Source organism: Salarias fasciatus, chromosome 14, assembly GCF_902148845.1.
Source record: "Salarias fasciatus chromosome 14, fSalaFa1.1, whole genome shotgun sequence".
In the NCBI taxonomy this organism is placed as follows: Eukaryota; Metazoa; Chordata; class Actinopteri; order Blenniiformes; family Blenniidae; genus Salarias; species Salarias fasciatus.
Window position 1 is genome coordinate 12,686,362 of NC_043758.1, and position 17,486 is coordinate 12,703,847.

At 44.2% G+C, this 17,486-nt stretch overlaps 2 protein-coding genes across 5 annotated transcripts in view; both read right to left on the reverse strand.

The window, feature by feature from the left end:
• Nucleotides 1–391: 391 nt before the first annotated feature.
• clasrp (CLK4-associating serine/arginine rich protein) lies at nt 392–11,422 on the reverse strand. The gene is given in 26 exon segments (XM_030108133.1): nt 392–981; nt 3,107–3,131; nt 3,357–3,442; nt 3,552–3,598; nt 3,706–3,764; nt 4,148–4,165; nt 4,168–4,207; nt 5,557–5,572; nt 6,073–6,240; nt 6,242–6,447; nt 6,450–6,526; nt 6,529–6,659; nt 7,082–7,285; nt 7,371–7,415; nt 7,594–7,667; nt 7,742–7,820; nt 8,274–8,370; nt 8,545–8,681; nt 8,796–8,880; nt 9,073–9,126; nt 9,129–9,151; nt 10,560–10,661; nt 10,757–10,854; nt 11,288–11,304; nt 11,307–11,333; nt 11,336–11,422. Coding segments are annotated over 26 exon segments (2,013 nt in total). The 5' UTR covers nt 11,385–11,422; the 3' UTR covers nt 392–932.
• The window catches only part of LOC115400324 (protein jagged-1b-like), a 56,186-nt gene continuing 47,065 nt past the window's right edge, over nt 8,366–17,486 (reverse strand). For 3 of the 4 annotated variants that reach the window (XM_030108130.1, XM_030108129.1, XM_030108127.1), the window contains 2 exons: nt 16,961–17,111; nt 15,442–16,876 (listed from right to left, as the gene is read on the reverse strand). The gene's annotated coding sequence lies outside the window, so the exon portion shown is untranslated. Of the gene's footprint in view, nt 8,445–15,441; nt 16,877–16,960; nt 17,112–17,486 lie in introns of those variants that run through there. The other variant, XM_030108128.1, reaches the window with a different exon arrangement.

Sequence of the window (17,486 nt, forward strand, 5' to 3'; positions counted from 1 at the left end):
CCTGCTTTCAGTTGCGTTTATCTCCACAGGTGCCTTCCAAACCAAACCGGAACCATTCGTTTCTCCTTTTCTGCTGCTGGAACAGCTGTGTGTCCCCTTGCACACGTCAAAATATAACTTTAAAAATAATCTTTAAAAAAGGGTTTAAAAGTTGGTTAGTGAAGCAGCAGTGCAGCGCTGACATGTGTCGCCACCAACTGATTAAAAAGGCGCAACGCACCAAAGAAAACTGCACTTACCGTCAATTTCACACTTCAATAGCTTTAGTCATGCTATAAGGATCTGTTTACATATTTCAGTAGACAGTTCAGTCAATTTAACTCAGAGTAATGAAGTCAAGACAAAAAAAAAAAAGGAATCAATTTTTAATTTTTAAAGAAAGTTTTATTTGTTTTGTATTTAACATTTCACATTACTGAGAACAAAAAAAACAGTTTGCTGTTATCCGGCTGGTTGAGGACAGAGTACAAAAAGAGCAATCAATAGTTTAATAAATGCATAAACTTTGACTTCATCTGGGTTCATAAAGACGATTCAAATGGATGTGTATAAATATTCTGTACATGCGTTCATGAGTGAACGCGGTCCTTTTAGTGTGAGGAGCTCCTGCTAATGAAAGCAAAGCAAAGCACAACACCAGGGAGATACAAGGTTAAAACCTCGGGGATGAGCGTTGAGGGAATCATGAGAAAAATAAAGAAGGGAGCATGCAGAAGTGAGGAAACCAAAAAGCCTGTCTTCACGAAATGTAGCAGAAGAGGAGAGCAGATCAGACCCATGCGGGCTGAAGCAGTCAGCCGGGACGAGTTAACGCATCAGTCTATACATGAACAGCATCGGGTGCAGGTTTACTGCGGCCGTCACGTCGACGTGATGTGATGTCTGTCAAAAGAGGAGCTATTGTTCTGAGTCTGCGTGAACCGCTTGGAGTTTCAGTATCTGTAATATGGACTCCGCGAACGAGACCTAGACCGAGACCTCCTGGGGAAGAGGAGAGAGAGAGGACAGAGAGGAAAAAAAGACACACAACTTAGTATACAAGCCAGAAAGTCAATTAGTACAAAAGAAGCCTTCATTTCATTCAGACTTAACAGTGAAGGATATGCAAAAAAAGTGTAACTCTACTCCTGAATTGGCGTTTCTGCTTGAATGAATACTCTTGCGGCCACTGCTCGAGTCACACCGTGAACAAGTTGGACTGGAATCAGTCCTGACTCAGTCGAGGCGCCACACATCAGATGATATTTGCATGTTACACAGAGCAGCGCTGGTGTTTACACCGGCCAGTAAACAAAGAAGCTCCGGCACAGTTTAGACAAAGCAGGCCTGTATTTAAACTATGAGGAAAAAAAAAACAAAAAAAACAAACAAGAGAAAGTTTGGCGTGGACTTCCTCCCTTCTTTTTGAAACACCTGATAAATACTGCACTGATTGAATTGATCAGGACACACAGGCAGCAGCGTAGTAACATCCTGCAGATGCAGGTCAGGAAGCTTCAGCTCAGGTTCACTTCGAACACGAGAGTCGAGAGCAAACGTGATCTGACTGAGTGGAGCCGGACCAAGCTGCTGTGAGTGTTTCTGAAACCGCCGCTGATCTCCTGGGACTCGCACTGATCTCTCCGGAGCAGGGTTTTTTGAGTGTGGGAGGACGAGGTCTCCCTCTCTCTCACCCTCCACCCCACTCTTTTCAAACTACTTTCTCTCACACAAAGTCGTCCTTTCTGGTTTGAACGATGAACCTCATGTTTGTTCGTGCAGTTCTGCACTATGCTACAAATTTTCTCCATACACCTGAATACATTCAGGTCAAAAAAAAAAAACAAAAAGTGTGTGGAATAAAATAATGATTCATGGTTTCTTCTTAAAAATAAAAGGGATTAAACCACGCTGGAACAGGCATGGCTCTGACCACCAGACTGGTCCTGCTGCTGCTCAGGAATCAGTCCCAGACTGACGAGGACGAGCAGAGGATACGAGGGAGTGTAACCCGCTCCGGCCAATCTGCCCAGGATTCAGATTTAAACCTCAGAATTTGGCTTTATAGGCATCGGCAATGACGACACATGATAACGGTTACAGAGGATGATTTCATGATTAGAACTACCTGCTTAACTCTAAATCAGGTTCATTAAGTCAATATGCACGCATGTGAGTTTCATTCATGCAAATATAGGAATTATCAATGACACAAGGTGTAAATGTGGTTTAATTGACCGACACAATCCTTGTGTCGCCAATAATTCATGGATTTTCAGAAATTCGTTTTAGGGTTGAAAATAATGGATTAGTCGTCTCAGTTCAAAAGTGTGTGTGTGAAATATTCGCAGAGCCACAAAAAAAATGTAAACAATGTGACTGTTTCAAATATTTTTCCAACAGAATGTATTACAGCATTGCTCCAGATGGTAATATTATTTAGAAAAAGCATATTTTATAATCGAATCAATCAGCCTCGTCTTATTTTCATCCCAACTCGCCTCTAACTAGTTCTCCTATTCATTGTATGGCTGTAAAACAATCTGAAATGTCCAATGAGTGAGCGCCTCTGTCCCTTTCTTCACACCGGTCCCATCCTGTTTGCGATTGTCTGATCGTACTGTAGACGCCCCGGGGGCCGTAATGACTATTTTCTAAATGTCAAAGACACATCGGACCCTTGGTTAAACAGAGGAATGCTTGGAAACCCTGTCCGAATGAAAGGGCTGAAAAAACCAGGTCAGAAAACTAGATGAGTCGCTCTTGAAACAAACTTGGATGTGTGATTGTACTATAGCTGATGGTTCACGACAAGTTAACATTATGGGGAACGAAGAAGGCCTGACCAACAGTGCTGCGCACGCACCGTGTTTATCATTTAAGGGATTTTTGTTGTTGTTGTAAATAATACCCAGAATTATTAACGCAAAAACGTCACTCCTCATTAGACTTCTGACTTCTCCAGACTGATCCACACTCCAAACCGGAGCTAAGTGTCTAAGTCCTGAGTCCGCGGGTCATCGTGGACGAGACCGGAGATCGTGTTTGTGTCAACGCTACAAATAAACAGCAAACAAATCATTCTGCTCCACGGACGCAGCGCAGATGCTTGCGGCTTCTCACATACCTCCTGTATGAGTTGTGCTCGCGGCCTGAGGGACAAAGGACACAGAGACACTGTCAAAACAACTGCGTGCACAAACATCTCACAGCTTATAAAACCTGGACATGCAGATCAGACAGATCCTTGGCTGATCAAAACTATTTGGTATGAGTTTTTTTTTTCCTTCTTCTTCTAACTTTAATTGAGTATGCGTACAGGGAACGGTTTCGCTGGAGGAAATTTTATTGCCAATTCATGCGTTGGCGGCGCTCACCGTATTTGGAAGGAGAAGGTGAGTGGCTCTGCCGGCCGTACTGCCGTTCCCATTCATCCCTTTCTTTCTCACGGCGCTCCCCGCTCCTGAGTGCACAGCCCCGGGGTCAAGACAGTTGCAATCACACAAACCACCACAGTCTACACACACACAAACACAAACACACACACACACACACAACAGGAGAGCCCTTACTTCATGCGAATCTTGCGGGCCATGGCTCGCAGCTCGCCTTCCCGCTCCTGTAGGAAAAAAAAAAAGCAAACAGCAAAAAGGGGGAGATTTAGGGATAAGAGAGTCTCTTTGTGCTGGAATTTCAACAACAAACAGTGACAAACGGACACAACACCTGTCGTTTATGCTCCTGCTGCTGGATCTTCACCTGCGCGGCTTTTTTATCCGCCTTGGCTGCAGATGGACAAAGGAAAGCAGAGGGAATGTTTGAAAACAGGTCAGGCATTTTCACCCTGAAATTTGCATATTATTTGGAAAAATTAAAAGAAGTACAGGATTGTGCTAAGGTCTCTAGGCAAGAGGAGTGAAATACTGCCAAGTCTGAACTCTTGAGGTGATAATAGTTGGCGTTAATCATTTACCACACGTCAACAGAGTGGGACCACCTTTTGCACCGAAGACATTGAATCAAACGTGATTTTTGAAAAGAAAACTGCAGAAAGTTTTTCCAAATGATCTCTTCAGGATGTTGAGAGGAGGATATGGTAAGTAGATCTTAGTTTGTTAATATTTCAAAGATCGGCACTGCCACCGAGTCTCCGCTCGGCCGTACTCACACTGCTTGTTGAGCGCCTCTGCATTCGCAGCTTCAGCCGCTCCTGAGGAGTCATCTTGGGCTGCAGGTGACACAGAAGTGTTAGCGGGACTGTAAAACGGGCGTCGCAGAACTGTCTGTGTGTGTGTGTGTGTGTGTGTGTGTGTGTGTGTGTGTGTGTATGAGTGTGATCAGAAGGTACTGAGCTGTTACACAAACGCGATACTGTCACCTTTAAGTACTGAGGCTGGTGGAGACAAAAAGGCGACAGATTTATTCATTCAAGTGACATCTGTGGTCGAGCCGACGGGCACAGAGTAGGCTGAGGGGTGTGTGGGCGTGTGTGTGTGTGTGTAGCGTGCGTGTGTGTGTGTGCTGTGTGGAGAGAAGGAGAGAGGACTGAGGCCAACTGCTTCTGTAGGCCCAGGATCTAGCAGGATCCAGTCGCATGACTCTTTCCACATTGAGTTTTGCTGTATGTGTGAAGACTGGCAAAAGAGATAATAGGAGGAGGTAAACAAAAAATAACTAAAAGGACAAGAGCAAGTTCAGGTCCGGTGAGCTTTAAAAAGTTCGACAGAGCCAAGTGAATTTTTTTTTTTTTTTTCTTCCCCCATGGCTGCCACACCCATCGCCGGGCTGTTCAGACCTGGCCAGGCAAGAAAAACTGCAGGCCCCAACACTGCAGGCACATTCAGCCAGAGAGCAGACGGGAACTTGTGTTCTGCGTGACTGCTGGATTTACGTGAAGCGTTTCTCTCTCTTCCAGGAACCGGGGGGCGAACAACAACGGGAGGGGTCAGGGCAGCAAACGGCTCAGAGAAATTAAATAAGAACAAACTAATTCAACGAGGAACTTATTAGTAAAATACGCTTATTTGCTGTGTTTGTTTCATCGACTTCAACTATGATCTGAACTTGTGGACATTCAACATTAAAAGTCTGACACGGACAGTCAAATAGAGAAGATCTGACTTCCATCTATAACTGTAATCTGCACAAAGACAAGTGAACATGAGGATAATAACTCCGGCCATGTGACACCAACCGCGGTGCGCTCAAGACTACAACAGATATAAAGACACGCTTTCACTCACAGGTACAGGGTACAAACAACCACCAGTCAGACCAATGGCTGTGGAGACAGTAAATAAAAAGTGCTGAAGGTGGCCTAAATGTTCATTTCATTGCTGAAATAAGAGCAATGGTTCAGCATTTGTTGGGAGAGAAGCTTCAATTTCAAAGCAGATGTTCTGACTTGCAGTGGAGGATCCACTTTCTGGTGGATTTGTGGGTGTAGAAAAAAAAAAAAAAAACATGGGGTCAACAACCGCTTCTACATCCCAGTCTGGTGGACAACATGTCAGCTGTAAGGATGAGGGAGGCGTAGGCTTTAGGCAAGAAACCCAGCTAGATCAAATTCTTACTGACTTTGGCAGCTCCGTCTCTTACCACCCGCAGTGTCAGGCCCTGCAGCAGAGGAAGGAAAAAACCAAGAGGTGAGAGCCGCGCCTCCGTTTATGCTAAATCGTTGACTTTTAACACGTCTGACTGCTGAGGGGTAAACAAAGCTTTACAAACATCACTGCGTACGAAGACAGGGGAGAAGAAACTAATACAAATGTTTCTGCCAGCTGTTCTGACTTTTTTTTTTTTTACTACATGATTGATTCATGTTGGAGGCTGCAGCAACGCAAGAGAATTTAATACAAACATGACTGCACTTGACTCTTGCTGCTATTATACATTAGAAAATGAATGCAAAAACTGTTTTAAACTGTGGTTATTACTGTTTCAACCTTGCTCTATGACGGACAGTTTGAAACGGCACTAGTATTTTCACTTGTTAGGGTGAATTATGTATTTTGACAATTTGCTGAGCCAAAGACCACATCTTTGTTTTTTTTTTTCAACCACACTAATACAACTGTGTTTGATTTTTATAGCTCTTCCTGAGTTCTCTTCTCTTACTTTCTTAGCTTGTCAGAGACGCTGATAGCAGCAGGCTGGGCCCCTCTGTGAGCAGGGGACAGACTGTGGCGAGGACGGCTGGGCGACCGAGAGGGACTTCTGCTGACGCTGTCTCCCCGCCGGTGTCCCCGCTGCTTCGACCCCTCGTCTCGAGCTGCCTCCCTGCCGAGAGGTGGAGCGGGACCTGGCGGGAGACGCGGTCCTGTTCAGCCACGTTTTAATGTCGCTGTGAGGCTGGAGGAGCTCGATCTGACCTGGATCTTCTCGCGCCGAGTATCGCCTCCTGTCCCGGTCTCTGTTATTGGACCGCGATCGGGTCTGCTCGCGCCGCCTCCACGACCCGGATCCTCCGTTACCCCTCTGCCTCTGGAGTAGGATCTGGAGCGCCGCCTGGACCGGGAGCGACTCCGGGAGCGGCGCCCGTCCCTCGTCCTCGCCGTCCCCGCCGTGAATGGGAGGACGAGCGGGAGGAGGACCGAGACGAGGAGCGACGTGAACGGGAGGAGGAGGAGGAGGAGGAGGAGGAGGAGGAAGGGGAGCGGCTGGAAGACGACCTTCGTCTCCTGAACAAACACAAACGCAGAAGTTTAAAAACGACACCGGAGCAGCGCCTAGCCTAGCTACTGAGTAAATCCGCTTCTTTATTTCACAAATACAGATTCCTTTTATTAATTGTGTACTGATATGAATTAAATTTCAAAATAAAAACACAAAAGTCTATAAAGGCTTTATTTGACATGCAAAGTACCAAAGCAATAAATGCACATCAAAGCTCAGAGCAAATCAATTACTGTTTCTCTCCACACATGCACCGATCAATAAGTCCTATGTGTTACTCATCGAAGCCTTTCGCGTCGTTTCTTCATTTGTAAACTGATCCACCTCACTGACCACAAAAAAAAAAAAAAAAAATCAATCAGTACTCTCTGCGAGCGCGGCCGTTTCTATAATAAACCAAAGAAAAGCCAAGAAGAGGGAAAGTTACCGACCGGAGCCCCTGCTATGACCTGCAGAGTGCTGCAAGGTGGAGGGGGCGTGGCCAGAGTGGGGAGCGGCTGCCTGTGCTGCCGCCGCAGCCGCCGCCGCCGCCTCGTCGTCGCTGCCTCCAAAGCTGGTGATGAAGGTGATCTTCTCCGGGCCGGGAGTACGAGAGCGTGACCGCGACTCAGAGCTGGACTCTGACTCTGGCCTGAGAAGGTTAAAAAGAACCATCAACTCAGACTGATTTCACAAGGTGTTGTAATGATAAACGGCCGAAAGGGTCGGTTACTCACCGTTTATAGGGATCGTATGTGGGACTGTCTCTTCTTCTGGCATAGCTGAAAAATGGAACAGTATCTTAGAGAATACGCATGTTTTGGGTGATGTAAAGAGTTAACCTCATACTCCTCTTGTCACGTTGCTCCGAGACCGTTCACGATCTCTATCTTCATTTAAATAAATCCAGGTTATTTAGTCCTAACAAGCTTAATGAAGGAGAAACAACTGTTAAATTACCTGGGTGGGCTGATCTGTCTTCCTTTTAGCCGCTTCTCTCTGAACTCTCTCCTCTGTCTGCGGGAGCGGCGGCCCTGAGACGATCAATTCTGTTACAAAACATTCAAACCTGCGAATAAAGCATCGTCCTCAGTGAAGTCAGTCTTACAGAGTACATGGCTTTCTCCGCCTCCAGAGCTTTGGCATGCTTAATGGCCTCCACCTCTTCTTTATCCTTTCTCAACATCCTGACAAAGAGAGGAAACAGAAGCGCACAATTACAATGATATAATCAAGCACTTTAATGCTGTATATATTTAATGGCGTCCGCAGTACATCAAAACGGGACACACAAACACTCTTCGGTGGTGTTTTGGGACCGAGTACGGTGCGGCAGAGAAGGTGTAAACATGGCACTCGCAGCACGCACCAAGTCGCACCGGGTCCAGTCAGAGAGGATCTGAGTGGGACTTCAGTTGCATTCTGGTGAGGACGAACGCAAGCTGAGACTGAGGAACGGCGCTACGTGAAAGGCAAAAAAAACAAAAAAACCCTTCCAACCCTTCTCTTCCATCATCGCATCAAACTGCTTTAGTTTTTCCTATTAGTCCGATGGCGGTGTTATCACACAGCCACAGAAACACACAGAAAACAGAGAAGACAAAAAGTTTTTGTTCCAGTAAAATGGAAGCGGCCAATACCTGACAAAGTCTCCATCAGCCATTCCATACGGAGTCGCTATTTTATTGAGATCCAGAACCTGCTCTTGGTTCAGCTCGTCGACGTCGACCTCCACGTCTGTACACACACACACACACACACACACACACACACACACACACACACACACACACACACACACACACACACAGCTCTCTCCATTATCACACGTCTCTTTTTTGAGCTTGTGTCTGGGGATTTTCATCTTCCCAACGTGCAAATCTCAGCAGTGCCAAACACACAGTCCCTCACCGATATCGGGGATGCCCTCGTCCTCTTCAGACTCGCTGTTTTCCGAGTTGTCTTCGTCTTTGTCTGACAGAGCGTCCGGCTCTGTCACCGTGCTGTCTTCATACGTGTAACCAATCGTGGCTTTCTTCTCCGCCAGTCTGCACCATGAGAGGAAACATCTAAGTTAGCTTAAATCGTCCGCTGAACAAAAGCGAACGCAGTTATGGTTTTAGATACACAGTTGGGGATTCACAAGCGTTTAATAGGCATACTTTTTCTTCTCATCCTCGTTGGGTTTGGGCAGGCCGCCGTAGAGCTCATCCAGGTAGATCTGGTATAAACACTGCTCCTCGGAGACTGTGGGAGGACAGGAGGGAGTTCAAGAGCACAACACCACTGCAAAATATACCCACTGAGAGCAGATTAACAGACTATTATGGCCACATTAAGCACAAACCTGCAGCTCGGTGTGTGTGTGTGTGTAATGTGTTAGCTGCATTAAATGCACAACTTATGCTCCTTGTGTGTGTTTGGAGATTATATACTCACTGTTGGCAAAGTCATTCTGCACCAGGCCTCTGTAACGCTCGTAATTACACTTCTCTCCTCCATCTCCTGCTCTGCAGTGCTGTACAATGGAAGGAAGGTTGTTCATTATATTGCCACCTCACTGGCTTTTCAAATGTGAACCGAAGGGCAATTTTAGCTTTTAAACAAGGACAAATCACTTGACTGAAGAGAGGGTCGCAATAGAAATACCTGGCAATTATAATTTTAACATCTCTTGATCCAGATATGAGGAATCTCAAAGCAATCGAATCATTTAAACTTCCCCGACAAGCCAGCCTGGTCAAGAGAACCGCATGAACAGATGAAGCACGTGGATGACGAGCAAAACGTCTTAAAAGACAATACCAAATCCAATTGACCTGAATCGATTGCTTATTAAAATATATCATCACATTTAAACTGTTGATGAAAACCTGTCCTGTAGATACAATCGCCTCCCTCTGATGGGGATAATCCGATAATGAACAAAAATCTAAATTTTTAATTAAAGGTGTAGTGGACGATTTTCTCAAAAGTTGAAGCCAAACGTCTGTTACTTCTTTTGAAAACGCGCATGCGCCAGACATCCTACCTGCTTGCTGCTCTCCCGAGGAAACGCCTATCAATGTCGGAAGCGTGCGAGCTCGTCTTCCCCGGGCGTGCACGGCTCTGTTTACATTTTCTGCGATCGGCCTCGCTCATAAAGCTTTTTTTCCCGAAACAGTTACAGTTTCATTATGTCAGACTCGCCATCGCTAAGTACTGGCTGAAACGGAGCTCACCGGCTACATAAACAATCTGAATGCGCACGCAGCATCACGGGAACGAGCGCGCTTGACAGCGTTACGCGAGCATTCTCCAGCGTGATTGACATGTTGGAGGACCAATAGTTGAGATTCGCATCCCTTAATTCATAGGCTAAGAACATCGCCCACTATACTTTAATCGAAAAGCATTGCCAGATTGAATAACTTGGAAAAGTTGTGAAGCGTCTTCCAAGTCATTTGACCAAGTCCTGCATGTAAACTGTTTAGCCCATGATGGCTTGCAGCAAGCATCAGCACATTTTGTCCCATGCAGTCTCTGCATATTACATTCCTTTATCAAGGCATCAGTGTCCTGACAATCAGGACACTGATGTCTGTGATGAGGCTGTGATTGGTCCACACATGAAATACGGCATGAAATTAATACTGAGCAGGTTCAACTTGGACAACCAGGAGAACTGATGATGTACTGCTATCATTCTGTAGGTTGTTTTATTGAGTGTTCAATCTAATGATTAAAACAGCTCTTGCTTAGTATACTTGTATCCATTTTGGTGCTTTGATTTGAAATAGGAAATAATCCATGGGCTTCCAGGTCCTCATGAAAGCCAGCAGTAGAAGACATGGCTGGAGTTTGATATGTAGGACAATGATAAAGTCAAATAAACCCATTGATAGAAAATCACTGGCGTCTGCTTGTGCTTGGAGGGAATTACATACGATGTGGTAAGAAGGGGAGGCGTGTAGGTGGGGATGTAGTCCAGGTGAGCCCTGACGTCAAATCTGTCGATCATGTTGTTGGCATCTCCCTGCCCAGGCATCCTTCATGTGAAAGAAGAAAGATGGAGGGAAATGTGAAAACTGAAAACCCACAACAGTTGAGTAGCCGGTCGGTGCATTTGTGTGCTTTTGCTCACATGTTGACGGGACTCTCTGCAGCCAGCGCCACTGCAGGATCCAGATGGATCTTGTAGGCTCGGCCGTGAACTTGGAGAAACTGGGCAGGATCTTTTTTCTGTGAGGAAAAAAAATGAAAAACAATTAGAACAACACAGAAAACTAAGCAAAGTAACTAAAACAAGAGTGAGATACAGAAGGAACACGAGGGTCACTGTTAGAGGCTAATTAAAACGTAGCTTCCTGATTTCTTCTTTTTTTTTTATCATTAGTGTATTATGATATTCCAAAACAAATAAGTCAGTAATAAGTCAGCTCAATAAATGAGTGCTTCTGTCTCTTTTTCCAATATAACTTCAACTTTAACTTACTGGTATTTCATTAAATATCATGTTTCTGATAGTGTTGAGACACTCTGTTTACACCAAATGACTCTTATCTGTGATTGGGCGGCGGTCTGCACAAGTCGTGGAGGTCAGACTTTCTGTTACAGAACTGTAATCACCCAACAGTCACATTCACATCTCTACGATGGGCAAAATCTGCCTTACTATTTTCTCGTAGTATCGCGTCGGCGTTCGCCTCGGCGTTTGTAGCCACCATCATGCCACGGAGCTTGCGCTCGTGTTTGCGGGCCTCCTGCCACATGACGGCTCCGCTGGGGGTGGGGGCGCGGCGGGGCACGGCTGCTGCAGAGCGGGAAAGAGGAAGAACATGGGAGAACGGAAGGAAAAAGCCAGTGGCGGGAGAAATGAGATAGTCAGAAATTTAATTCAGGACTGCTGATTAATCTACCATTAATACAAATGACAGAGCAAAACTTTTTAAATGATTTCCTTGATTTACAGAAAAAAACTGAATTAATTTTCAACTGGATAAACTGTCCTGCAGACCTCAGACGACAAATCAGATGATGATTTTTACAATTGTCTATCATCTAATCTATAGCATTTATAATTCTGAACTGAATCCAAGCTTTGTGCTTTTAATACTCAGTTTTGAAGACTGATCACTGCACGAGTTTCAATCTAAATCTAAATCTGGTATTGTTGAGAACAACTGCACAATGAGTGAATATTTTGCTACAGTTGCAGCACATTACAGTGTTGGCCTGTGCTTTTGATTGTATTCTGGTGTTTTGGTTTGAATTTTTCCGAGGAACACTTTGTGACAATACTTATTAAAGGTGGTATGCATTGCTGACTGAAGGGAAAAAAAAGATTACAATAAATAATGTAATGTAGTATGTTGTTCTGGATGTCAGAATTTGGTGAAATTGTCACCTGTCCCACTGAAATATGAAGACACTGTAAAGTCTTTTGATGTTCGTATTAGAAGTCCGCAACAATAAAAGCTTCACTGTGTTCTAAAGTATCGGAGGAAGAAGCCACATCCCAATACTGCAGGTTTTGTATCAGAACAAGAAGTAAATTTTGAATTAATTACAGACTTCCTGATGTTTGTAATATTGCATTAATGTATTAAGAATGAGAGGTATATAGAAATGGACATAAAGATGGACATATATTATCATTACAGCTTTTAGAGCCATAGGGAATGAAGAGAACAACTCATCGGTCCGGGCACATGCTTTCCATTTGAAATATCCTCCTGGTGTGCTGTGTGTCTTATTTATGATTTAGCACGAAAGCTTCTCAAGTAGTTACAAATGTGTAGTTTACCAAAAGAAATAATAAAAGGTTATAAAATAAATAAGCATCATACAGGGTAAGAGCAGCCCTTGACCCCAATTTTTCGTATTGCTCAGCCCCGTCTGAAGCGACCCTGTGCCTTTGAGAATCAGTGTTTTACCAAGCTCAACCTCTTTATCTCGTCTAGTCAAAACAAACACCACCGACTAAGACAACCGAACAAACAATCATTTATATCCTAGAATACACAATCACGCTCAAGTATTTCACTTGGAAAAAGTTACGTCTGTGATTAAATCAATGGCCACACAGACAATATTAACATCACGGATGTAAAATGCATGCCCAAGTGGGTCATTTGTGTAACAGTCCTATGTGTCGCCTTTAATCTTAACTGTTTATATTTGGGAATAATCACTACTATTACTGCAACGCTGACATTGCTAACCATCAGGCTGACCCTGCGGCACTGCTTATCCGAGTTTTAATCAGTTTATTTAATCCTGACATTTCCACATTTAGAAATTAACTTGTGCTAACTCGGCGATCAAGTTACCGAATAGTTTGTTGGCACACATGGGCCTGAATGCGCACACAGCCCAGACCACTAGCTCATTAGCATCACTGCTAACCTAGCCTAGCCTAGCCTAGCTTAGCTATCCTGCAGAAACTGAATCGGCGCTTAAATCAAAGCTCAGTCACAGCAACAGAACATCGAACACAGCCGTAAAACACACACAGCATTGTCTGCATTCTCTGTGTACCTGTTTTACGGACCACCAACAAGCAAATGGGTTATATGCGGCTAGCTGAAGGCGACGCTAGCGGAGCGGCTCCACACGCCTTCTTGTGATCCGTCAACTGATACTGCAGTTCCGGTACCAGCCTGCAGGGGCGCTGCATTCCCTGACCGAGCTGAAGGGGTGCTGCAGTTCCGTCCCTAACCTGCAGAGGCGCTGCAGGCCGGCCTTTTGCAGGGCCCAAAATCTCTTAAGTACAGTATTTTCTTAAACTATCATGACTGTAATTTTTGCTTTTATCTTTCCCAACTTTGCACACCTTTTATGATTGTAACTTAATTAATTAAATGAAATAAGTGATTTCTACATGCAGTCTAAAAATAATAAGACTCACATCTCTGTGACAGTCTTTCTAACAATAACAGCAGCAATAAATCAACCACTCTGTACAGTCTTGTTAAAGTTTTACAGACGTTCAAGATGTGTTGACAACTTCATCCGATACAACTGAGTCTGTATGAAGCGTTTGAAGACACTCCATGGCACATCATCTCAGTAATGCCTTTTTGCTTTGTACTTGTTGTGGCCACAAGGTGTCACTTTAAGACAAAGATTGATCGAGAGGAACCTCTCAAATGGTGTGATGCACCTCAGATGAAGTGGGCATTGAACTGGATGGATGGTACAAAATAAACCGCAGTAAACTAACTGTAAATTGATTGTAATTATTTATTGTAGTCATTGTAAGAACCTGGTTCTCATGTATTGGACTTGTATAAATGTTCTCTTGTTGATCCTCAGTCATGGCACTTCATTAAATGAGAGAAACTGGTGACTGTTCAAAGACCACAGTGGCCAAAGGCACCAATCTGGATAAAATAAGACTAGTAGATCTGAGAGTCTGAGTGAGTCTCTCAGTAAATGTAAATGAGGGATATGAAAAGCAAGTGTAATATTTGGACAGATTTGAAATGAAGTATTGAAAAAAGGAATCAGCGGGTGGTGTTTTACATTTTGCAGTGCACAGCAGGTGAAGAGACAGTCGCAGCATGATATTGTGTGTGTGTGTGTGTGTGTGTGTGTGTGTGTGTGTGTGTGTGTGTGTGTGTGTGTGTGTGTGTTAACTCTGTTTCCTACATTTCCTTCTGACCAGCATGTTGACAGGATGCTCGAGTTCATTTCCAGCTTGTTGCTGTTCACTGAGGCCAAAGATCACATGTGTTACATTCATTTGTTCATTCACTGTCACTGCTGCGACTTGCTGTCTATTTACACTCCTCAAATTACAGAACAGTTCCTAACTCACACAATCATTCTGGTCTTTTCCATCACCCCAATATCATCCGACTCATTCTGACAATACCAGATATCAGCCTTGTTCTGTTTTTACTCCTGCTTGAGTAGCAAAGTTAAACTTCAGTGAAAAATGCAAGTCGGTCACCACAGAAATACATACCACATACTCATCGCCCCTCCACCCACCAGGAGTCTCTTACAGCCACTCTGTCGAGGAAACTTGGGGTCAGTCAGGGTGGCTTTTCCATTTTTCCTGGCACTGTCGGCTTCATTGTTTCTGAATGTGTGTCAGAGACAGAACTCAAGCGATCGTGATCGTCCTTGTGTGTACAGTGACCCACTGACCCAGTCAATGCAGCTCGATCGTGAAATATCCTGCCACGAGCTTTTGACAAGTATTTTCCAGTGAAATACAGACATAAATTGAAAAAAAAAAGAAATAGTGGCATACAAAATGAATATGGAACATGATTCTGATTTTCAGTTCCTCTGAGAGCCGAAGCATCATTTATCAGGTCGCTGTTTGAAATGTTTCCTCAGAGAAATATTGGATTACACCGACATGCTTTGGGAGAAAAGCACTTTCAAAGCTAATTGCTTAAAACTGATAAATCATGTCAATATTTGACATATTTTTTAGAAAGAGCCAATCTGGCCTTTTTTTTGGTGACATTAGGAAACTTTGGGTCAGAAGAGCCTTAAAACTGAAACAACAAAACAAAACAAAAAAAAAAAACACATTTCAAGATTGTGATTCAACACAATTTGTACGAATACAGAGTCAATGAAAACTTCAAATGAATGTATATAGCTTTGCCTGTACCTCTGGTAATAATACAGTATCTCAAAAGTTTACTCACTTTTTCACATTTACAAGAAGTTTACAATCTCTTGCTTTCTACTGCAGGGGCCATGGCTATTTTTCTCAGGTGACAGTGCAAATTTGACAATCCAGCAGTGACCTGAGGGCCGTTACCACAAGTGATTAATGATAACAGGGAGAAGAAAAAAGGAATGAAATTGGTAAATGCACTTTTATTACAATCCATCAGTGCTTTTGCTCCAAATGGAAGTGAAAAGGGGCAAACAGAGCAAGGTAATACAGTGATACTTTTAGACCAAATCACAGTACAAAAAAGCCTCAATATGTACAATATATTATGTACAAAAAAGCTATTTTACATGCACGTATGAAAAAAAAAAACAAATCATACACCTTCAACAAACTGCAATATGACAGAGACTATACAGGCAACAGTGTATGATTGAAAAAACATTTTCTCCGTTGTGAAACAAGCCTTCAGTTCAGGAGTGTGCACTCTTTTTTAGACAGTTGATCAACTTTGTTTTAAGTGAAATGTATCTGCCCGTCTTTTGTCTCTTTTAATCTCCATATGTTCATAATGTACATTATGTTATTCTCTCTCCTCGCTTTCATACAAGCACGCATGAACACACACACCACACACACACACACACACACACACACACACACACACACACACACACACACACACACCACACACAACACACACACCACACACACACACACAAATACACCAAGTAGGCATCCATTCATCTTTATCTCTGCCTGTCAGAGTTCAGTCTGAAAAGGAAACGGAAGTTCTGAACATCAGTCAGACGTCAGATGGCATCACGGACCAGGAAACACGTTGAAAGATCTTCACTTTATGCCTCCTGACAGTATTTCAGGCACTCCAAGGCAAGTTTTTAGTCTCCAGATTACTGATCAGTCTTTCAGTCAAACAACACTCACCTGCAGCCGCCTATACATGGCAGCAGGGTGACCTTTGACCTTATTATGTAGCAGCTTTTCCTCCTCAGATGACATCTGAGCACCCGAAGGTCAAAGAGTCATCCTTTTTGCACAACCGCAACTTTTGACACAGTGCAAGTAATTGGAGACGTGGTCCTGTGAGCAAAAGTACACCCAGGACGCAAAGTGGAACGTAGAGGAGCCCTTCAGAGGCTCAAAGGTTCGGGGCAGGGTCAGACCTCCAGCTCCTGGTTGTCTGTGTGGTGGAAGCGGTTCAGCTTCTCCCTCTCCCTGTTTGAAATGTCCAGTTTGGGGGCGTGGGCCGGCTTCAGCGCTGGCGAGGGGTGGCGACGGCGCCGGGGAAGGCGGCAGGGTCAGTTCGATCTCACTCGTAGCAGCGTGAGGCCGGGCCGGGGTGGGTGGGTGCGTGACGGGGCGGCGGGCGCAGCAGAGGCACGGGACTGTCCACGTTCCTGATGAGGTGACAAACTCGCGCTGATTGTTGATGCCCTCTTCCTGTGGGACCGCCTGCTATGTGCTTTTTTTCCGCTTTCCGATGGAAGTGGGACAGGGACGAAGGCGAGGCAGCGCATCCGCAGACGGTCAGCAGGGCCAAGATGCCCACCAGGATCATGTAGAAGCTGACACTCCCGTGCGTGTTATCTGACATGGCACCTTATAGGGAGGACGCAGGCCAGAGGTTAAATATTTTCTCAGTTTTGTGAAAGCAAAGAAAACCAGACCATATCACACTCTTACCTGAACAGTGTTGACCAATGCAAGGATTCTTAAGGCTCATGCAGTCATTGCCGTAGTAACCCTCAGGACAGGCACAGATGTACCTGTCCTCAATGATGTGGCATTGTACACCCTGCTGGCAAGGATTGGGGTCACACAGATCCAGAGCGATCTGAAATAACAGAGAGTAAAAAGTTTGCAAGAGGACTACATTCAGTGCTGCTTTTTATGAGGAAATTAAATATGATCCATGGAAATCTGTCTTGAAAATTGTGCTGTAACATTTAGAATAGTCCTTTCTAATCATAAGAGAGGTCTGAATGTTACCACATATGCATCTGAAAACAGTAATACTTTGATAAGTAATTGCTTGTCATTATTCTCAACTCATAAAACAAACACTGCGTATATGAAACCTTGTCACAATCTTGGCTTCTCGTTCAAAATAGGAATAATACTTCAATACAACATTTTGTGACATAAATCTAACTTGGACATTGCAGCTGTACACTGTAAATTCAGATCATTAAACCTGAGACATTCTATT